At 31.9% G+C, this 8,936-nt stretch overlaps 1 protein-coding gene across 2 annotated transcripts; it reads right to left on the reverse strand.

Annotated features, from left to right (window-relative positions):
- Positions 1-529: 529 nt before the first annotated feature.
- Positions 530-7,747, reverse strand: LOC129948333 (elongation of very long chain fatty acids protein 7-like). 2 transcript variants are annotated; one of them, XM_056059292.1, is made up of 3 exons: positions 7,586-7,747; positions 1,198-1,388; positions 530-1,121 (listed from the first exon to the last, which is right to left on the reverse strand). In XM_056059292.1, exons 1-3 carry the CDS (start codon positions 7,623-7,625, stop codon positions 561-563), a joined length of 792 nt encoding a protein of 263 aa, XP_055915267.1. In that variant the 5' UTR covers positions 7,626-7,747; the 3' UTR covers positions 530-560. The 2 variants fall into 2 exon arrangements, with proteins under 2 accessions (XP_055915267.1, XP_055915268.1); XM_056059293.1 differs by lacking the exons at positions 530-1,121; positions 1,198-1,388 and adding exons at positions 2,632-3,246; positions 3,314-3,504.
- Positions 7,748-8,936: the final 1,189 nt, after the last annotated feature.

Genomic DNA, 8,936 nt, shown 5'->3' on the forward strand with positions numbered 1-8,936 from the left:
ATCTAACTTTGTCTTATCATATGCAAAACACTGTTGCTAACTTTAAGTTAAGTTTTAAAAAAAATCCATTGACAAACACGAAACACGAAACACGAAAAACACAAAAACTGATATGGTTTTCGATTTAAGTATTAGAAGAACAAAGAAAGATATTGACTTCAAAATTATTATCTCATTCAAAATATTTGTATTAATATTTGTTAAAGTTTGACAGATGGGATGAAAAGTTATCACCGTGGGTCGCATCCAAGCTTCTTTTTTACATAAGCCGTTAAGATGTTAATGCCAAATATACATACTATTATGTCATATGTACGGAGCAGCAATTAATTTTATTTCGAGTATAAATCTAAGAAAAACTGCAGCAATAAAACCGTTCGCCAAAAAGTATGCATCTAAACAAAACAAAGTGTGCTAACACAAAAAGCCCTAAGAGTACGCAATACAATCGATCAATACAATTCTTAAAAATTTAAAACGTGTGATGATGAATGCTCCGCCAACTGTAGCTAGATTGAAAAACAAAAGGTTTATTTATTAAAACAAATATTTTCATGTATTTAATTTGGCTTCAGTTTAGCTTTTGTCACATAAGTTTTGATATAGAAATTACTAAATAAAATCATAAAAACAAAGTTTTGCGCTAGTGCAAAATAGAGAAATTTAAATGGATACCCGCAAAACTCCCCATTGATCAATGGATACAAGAAGAATCCCGTTAGAAACACAAACTGTCCCATTTGCATTAAAGTTATGTATTTTTTCCACCAAATGGAATTTTTCATATTCGGGCTAAGATTCGATAGAAAGTAGTAAAAGTACATAACTGTATGTACAATACTGTTGATGTAGCCCATTACACCCATATGACCATTTGGATTATAATGATAGACTACAGGAGCTAATAGTGCTAATAGAAGGTGATGATAGAAATGCAGAAAAGACACCTGATTGTAACGTTTTCTCAGCACAAAGAAAACAGTGTCTAAAAGATCAAGAATTTTAACCAAGCAGTATGTATAGCTAAGCCATAATGTATATCTTTCTGTTTCAGGATTACTTTCGTCGACAGAAAAACATCGTCCAGTCCATATGGATCGCCCCAGTATATAAGGTGAGGCCTGTAAATGGATATGAACAAATATTAAAAATGATAAAATTATACAGTTCATCTTCTTTTTAAAACTCAATATTCACCTTAAACACCAAATAGCCGTTTATGCATATTTGAGAAATGTTGTAAATTCTTATAATCGTTCTCAACTCGAAGGGTTTTCTATTTTTCATCAAACTGGGACCCAATTTTTTAACAAAGAAAGCATAACACGCCACAATGAGGCAGGTTTGTTTAAGGGATCCAATAAGAAACCAGTCCGCAGATCGTGGATCTGTAGAAAAAAGAAATTTTATGAATTCATTATTGTATTCTATTGGTCATTAATCATTATATTTTTTCATCTAAGCGCAATACTTTATTAAATTTTATCTTTCCACATTGCATACTACTCAGCGAGCATTTCGTTTGCTTTCTTTTATCCATTATCCTTAATCGCTGATCGCGAAGTTGGCAAAGTTGCAATTGCAATAAGTTATAATAGTTCAAGTTCTATACCATGTTATTTTCAGTTTTACTTAAAACCCAAGCCGAGTGGAGAGAATATAACGAAATTGAAATTGTAGCTAACGTGTTACTACTATTGAACCAAAGACACTCAATAAGTGCTTGCTTGACATTTGTAAATACATAATAGTTTATCAAATGTATACAGCGTAGAAAAATCGAAAAAAAAATCTTAGAAAATAATTTTAATTCCCTCCATTAATACATATTTCAGTTTTTCGTGCTATCAACGCACAATTTTCTTTCTCCTGTCATTTGTCATGACACCGGGTTATCTATCGTGCCATCGCACTCGTTGACTTAAGCTAAGTACAGACGATTGTCAGACAGTAACACATGACACATGTTCCAATAAAAGATTGTCTGGTTACACGGTTGGCAGATTTTACCCCAGACGGCGAAATATACCTAGCCAAACTCAAACAACAAGACTCGGTAGTGTGTGGATGAACTTACAATTGTATTGTCATTGAAGTAATTATCAGTAATTGTCAGATGTCTTAAACAAAAATGTCTGACCATTTCAAACTTCGCCTCACAATAGCTAACAATGACGTTTCTGGCAATATTGTCACACAAAGTTGTAAGGCATTTGTCTTGTGGCAAGCAAAAATAACTGTAACTGATTACAATTTTTCTGTGTCTTCGAGTCAATTTCCATTCTGAAGCATGCGCATTATTGGAACTCAGGTCCACTTGTGAAATTTTCCGATATTTTTGATTTGTTCGGTTTAATATATCTGGCGTCTTTAAAAATGGCTTGAAACCGCAGACCAACACATTGAAAGTTCAAAATAGACATTTCTGTTCAATATGTAACTAAGTTCTGGATCAGCCATTTAATTTTGATAATTAAAACTGCACAAAAATAAAAACTAATTTAATTACCTTTTAAATACATTTGCACCCTGGGTCCCAACTCCCAACCAAAAATTCTTTATTAAAAATTACATATTTACAATTATATGTACTTATGTAAGTCAAGATTTTGAAAGCAAGAAATATTAAAATTAAAAAACAGAATAAAAAAATCTTTTATTTTTTAATATTATATACTATAAACTGTATTATTGGCTTGATTTCGCTGTTGACCTATAGGTCTTAATATAAAAATTACTAAACAGGTATAGCAACACAAAGTTTTGAAGCAATGCAAATGGCAATAACTTAAACGGATATCCACAATTTTGCCCTTTCATCCAAGGATACAAAATGTACAATGATACAAACACAAACTGCACCATTTGCATCACTGTAATGTATTTCTTCCACCAAATTGATTGTTTTAAATTTGGACTAAGGATGGATATTAGATAGTAGACGTACATGATTGTGTGCACAAAACTGTTAACATAGCCCGTTATTCCAAGATGTCCATTGGGAACATATCTGAAGATAAGGCAAGCTGCTGTGCCGACCATTAAATGATGATACAAATGAAGGAATGATATTTGTTGGTAATGTTTACGTAGAACAAAGAATATTGTATCGCAAAGATCAAGAATTTTAATCATGCAAAATAAATACGAAAGCCTCATGTGAAATTTTTCAATTTCGGGGTCGGTCTCGTCGATTCTCAAACAACTTCCGACCCAATCTCTGTGGTACAGAAGCAAGGGAGTTGCCTATATTTATGAAAATTGAAGATACAATACGGGTTAATGTTAGATTTTTGAATTAATCTGAACTTACCGCGTAGACTAAATAGCCGTTGATAAGAACTTGAAATATATTGTAGACTATAATGACAGCTTTTAGTTCAAAGGGCTTCCGGTTTTTCATCAACAATGGACCCCATTTCTTTACAAAACAAACATATATCGTAAGAATAATTAATATCTGCAGAGGTGATCCCATAAGATCCAATTTTATTGACCTGGGATCTGAAAAGTAAAAAAGCAATCATATAAAATTATGTGATAGGGAAAGCTTATATTGTGAATTAAGGTAACTGAATATAATGGCACATTTAAAACCATCAGTTAAAAATTTGAGCTAAAACGCAACAATACTCGCCCAGAAATATTTTTGCCATAAAGGGGTCTAAACAAAAAAAATTATATTGGGCAAAATTGTATAGGAGTTAGGTATAAAACCAACCAAATTATAATATACACAAAATACGTATTTTATTGTTGGGTGATTGTACCAACATATCGGAGACGTTTACCATTGAAACGTTAACTTGTTTTTTTATATGTTTTAATATTCCTCCATTAATACTTAGAGGATTTACATGAATAAAAGGTAAATTGTATGTATATCAAATAAAAAGTACATACATATATTTCAATGCGGATGTACAAAGGTTCCATCCTTTAAACTCTTTTAGGAAATTATATTAGTCTACCAAGATGTATGATGATCACTGAAAGCGTACGTTTCATTGTATACCCAATTTTTTCTAAGAAATTAAGCTATGTTGCAATTCGCATAGATAGCTATGGCGAGAACATTGAATTCAGGAGAAAAATAAAACTAAAAGAAAAAGCTGAATTTTGAATACTGTAAATATTCCATAGTAAAGTAATACAAACAAATTTAGACTTCCTATTCATGTCCACTCCAACCAGACGCCTATGAACACAGCCTTAATTACTTAATTAGTCCAGGATTTTGTAGAAAAGCTTTTAAAAAAAATTATTTTGGATGGTGACAGATGATAAGGAAAAACATCGTGTCTTCATGGGATAAGTGCCTACACATATTAGATGCCATTGAGTTAATTCTTTGCTATAAGACTAATATTTAAAATCAAACTTTCAAAACTTTATTTCTGCAACTGGCTAAACAGTACAAGTTACTCTGTAATAACATTCAAATTTTGTACAACTCAAGTTTTGAATTATGAGCAGCTTTGACTAGTAACAACGAATTTGTCATTTCTATACATACATATGTAATTTAAGATTGGTGATCTTAAGTCACAACATTCTGTCGAAAATTTATAGGATTTATTTATTTTTTGATTTAATAGGCTCACTATAGTACCCGTGGCATTATGGTTAGTGCGACGGACTCGATATTGCGACGACTGGAAACTGAAAATAAATGTCCAGAAGTCGGAGACAATTCTGTTCCGGACTCCGTTAGCTGGGGCCACGAGGTATACGTGCAAGAATTGGCGAAAGATGGTCATCGTTAATCTTCACGGGCAGCCATTAGCGAGCAAAAGTGATCAGTATTTATATTTCGACAGACATATAAATGCTGCTCTGACCAGGGCCAGAGGAGCCTTCGCTCTGACGAAACGGCTGTTTTTTAGCAGTCGGCTTGACCCCAGAGTGAAGGTAATTTGCTACATGGCCCTCATACGGCCGATGATCGTTTATGGTTGTCCTGTGTGGTTCAGCGTTGCCCTTCCCAGATGTACAAGTTTCGGGTGTTCGACCGGCAGTGTTTACGACGCTGTACCGGCTTATATCGAACAGCCAAATCTTCTTATGTGCATTACTATTCCAACGAGGTCCAACGAGGTCAACAGAATTGACAATTTCGTGATAAAACTCGTTCGAGGTCACATTGCAAGAGCTATGTCTTCGACCAACAATTTAATTTTCGGGGCGTTATATCCGAATGACGACTATTTTGAGAGTGCACGCTTGAGCGACTTCATTCCCCCAGAGGCATAGATGCGGTCTGATACAGGATAGATTGGCAGTTCCGTTAATCTACCACGTCAGACGACGAACCGTGGATAGGCGACTCCTGTACAATCGGGACGTTATGGCACAAGGTGGAGCGGAGCTCCTTTGGTTCAGTAGGGCTGTGTCCGAACGGGACCGAAATGATAGGGAGAAGCAGGAGAACCAGTTTTGGTGGCTTCAATTGACACTTGATAGTGGGTAGTCGGGATGGGGTTTTAAGCCTTGGCCGGCTTACATACTTGTTTAATAGTATTAGGGTTTATTTAAGGTAGAATAGGCATGGTGGCACGAAAAAAAAACAAAAACAAATCAAATACAAAAAAACATTAAAAAAAAATAAATAAAAAAAAAAGACAACAAAATATGAAAAACAAAAATGTTAGATAGGTAGATTTGCTGCTGTGGTTGTTCTAGTTTTAAGTAGTTTATAGATAGAATAGGTAGTTTAAGTTAGTTTTAAGTTTTATTTAAGGACCTGATTTTAAGTAGTTTGTAAGTAAAAATAAAAAAAGGATATTGATATTAGTTTTTTTTCAAATTTTCCAATAAATAGAAAAATAAATAAAATTTAAATGAAGTAAAATAGATCTTAGGGCTGAAAGGCATTAGTAGTTAGTGTTATAGTTTAACTTAGTGTCCGTATGGGACCATTAAGTTAGTTGTAAGTTATGGATAATAAGGCTAGTTTTATGAATTTTTGTTTAGCTTTAAGATAGGTTTAAGAATGAATTAATAAAAATGAATTTAAAAAAAAAAGTGCGATGGACTGTCATGCGAGAGGTCTTTGGTTCGATGCCTGCCTATGAAACCTAAAGTTTTTTATCACGGGTGCTGCCCCTTGCGAGGAATTGACAAATTCTCCAAGAGTAATTCTTGTCATGAAAAAGTGCTTTCTTAACTTTGTAGTTCAGATTCGGCTTAAAATTGTTGGTCCTTTCCATCTCTGAAAAACAGTACTCGCACACAGGAATGGTTGAGAGTTGTCAGTCACTAGTCCCTAGTTCTCAAACGGACTGTTGGGCCACCCAATTTATTTATTTATTTGGGCTCACTATAGAATTTTAAAAACATTAAATTATATCAAAAGTTGAGTCCGTATTACTTATCTCGTTTCCCCAATACTATGAAACCAACTTTATTAAGTTAATTTTTGTTTCCCTGCTCCTTACATTCTAAAAGTATACTTGTACAATTGCAATGCACATTTGGGAAAATCCTTTTCGATTTTGCAGATTTTTCTTTTTTTTTGAATTTTGCATTTTTATAAATATTGAAAATAAAATAAAATTAAGACAGACAAAACAGAAAACATTTATACCATACATACATATAGGTTTAGTTTTCAGGGCAATAAATATAAATTTGTAGAAGACGAATGTTTACAAATGTTTTCCTGGCTTAAAAAGTTTACTTTTTTGTAAAAAAAAATGTGTCTATATTTTTACATACATCAATTTACTTATGTTCCTATGATTATGCTATCATATGCCAAACACAATCAATCTATAGCGATAAAGTAATAAATCCCTCAAAAAGTAATCACCACAATTATAGTAATTGATCTAGCTACATACAGTTGAATTCTCTACAAATTTTTTTAAACATTTTTGGATTAACTAAAAAATCATCTACTTAAAGGGAAAGAAATGTGTTCTGTAACAGGGTGGCGCAATAATACATTTTATTTTAGAAATCTAAGACTACAAATCTAGGCATTATAAACATTAATATTGAACTATGACTTTGCGGTGCTGGTACAACTGAACAATATTTCAAAATTTTCCTTTTAACAGAAATCTCGCCCATATAGCACATTTATGTCAAAAATTTAATAATGAATATTTCTTCGTTTGTAAGGATTAGTATAAATTATTTTCAAAATTAAAACCATTGGAAACTGCGTACTTATTTTTAAAAAAGTATGAATTTTAAATCATAAAGTTTCATACAAAATTGATTTTAAATGCGTAATACGGGCTATTTAAACATACACTTGTGGAATTTGGAGTCACCTTTAATTTGTTTTTCCAGTTTTGTTCACAGTTTTATACAGTCACGTGTATTATATTAAGTTATAAGTTTTTTTTAAAAGAGAAATAAGAGTAAATAATTTGTAAAAATCGCACTTTTAGTTGGACATCATGCTACCTCAATTATAAGTATCGTAGTTTAATAATTTGAACTAAACTTACATCATGGTTGCTTAATACTCACAAGATATTTCAAAAATATTCAAAAACCCAATCAAACACTTTTATCTAAAGAAAATAATCCACACATTCACCAATCAGGAAAAAAATAATTTTTAAATACCTACCTGGGGTCACATCGAAGTATTTTTCTATAAAATTCACCATTTTTAAATCACGCAAAGTTTCAAAGCTCTTTATTGAAAGTGGAATGTGAGTACCTTATAACTTGAAGGAAGAACAACGACAGTCCATCGGTTTTGATAATGCTATTTGAATTGAATATTTTTATTTTACTGCAAATCAAAATTCGAATGTACTTGTGCCTCATTTATTCCAAGTGTGCACATAATAAATATTAATAAGGAATTTTTGCACTGCAGACTGCATTTTATCAATAAAAAAAGAAAAAACAGTGCAATTCAATTCAATTATTATTTGCTAATATTTATGGTTTGTGATTTAATAGATGGTCATGAAAAGTTAAACAAACTTGTAAAAAATTTGTTCACATACGATTTTTGTAAAGTTTCGAAATAGGTACGACTTTAGGAATTAAAGAACGTAAAAAACGAAATGCAAACATTTAGGCGGAAAATATAAATATATCAATATATCGTCATACGATGACATTTTTAGACATCAAAAGTTTTTACTTTTGATTTCGAAGGTATTTGATAACTCTTTAAACATGATTAACTCAAGATCCTTTTCAGTTTTAAAATGAGTATTATTCTAATAAGGTCGTAAAATAGCTCGCTTTGAAATTCGAAATAGTACAAATCAACCGTTAACCCCGGACTGACCCTATTTTTCACAAACAGAAGCTTATTGGTTAGAACTGTAGTTCTATAACCCGTGATTCATATCATCTAGTAAAACTAGTACCAAAGGAATATTTTTGAACATAAACGTTTAGAAGTCAAAGTAAATCAAGTTGTACAATAGTGCAATTTTTCTATTTATTTCGGCAAGCTATGTTTTTCGGACTTGAAAGTATATTATGTCCAGCCCAGGCCATATTTTCAATTTATTATTCAAATTCAATACAGAATTCAGTTTTGCTCATTGTGCTCATTTTTCAATTTTTCTAACCATGAGACTAAGAGAGTGTTGACTTTTGTGTGTGGGTCCTTTTTTCGACTCTTTCAAATGTCATATGGATTTAAAATTTAAATTCTGGAAGCACTAAGGAAATGGGAAGTCTATGAGTTTTTTTTCTATATGAAATGTAGCCCACTTGATAGTACATTACTTACCTGCAAAAAAAAGCACATACATCTTATTTTTAGCATGTCTTGTTTTCTACCTTGAGCTTTACTGAAAAAGTAATATTAATTGATTGTTTCCTGTTGATGTCATTGAACTTTAATGAAATTATTTCCCCGCATATGTAATTGTACGTTGATTGACTTAATTATTACTTGTTATAAATGATTTAAGAATACAAATATATTTGTATATTTTGTTTGCAGAAAC

Source organism: Eupeodes corollae, chromosome 2, assembly GCF_945859685.1.
Source record: "Eupeodes corollae chromosome 2, idEupCoro1.1, whole genome shotgun sequence".
Classification (NCBI taxonomy): Eukaryota; Metazoa; Arthropoda; class Insecta; order Diptera; family Syrphidae; genus Eupeodes; species Eupeodes corollae.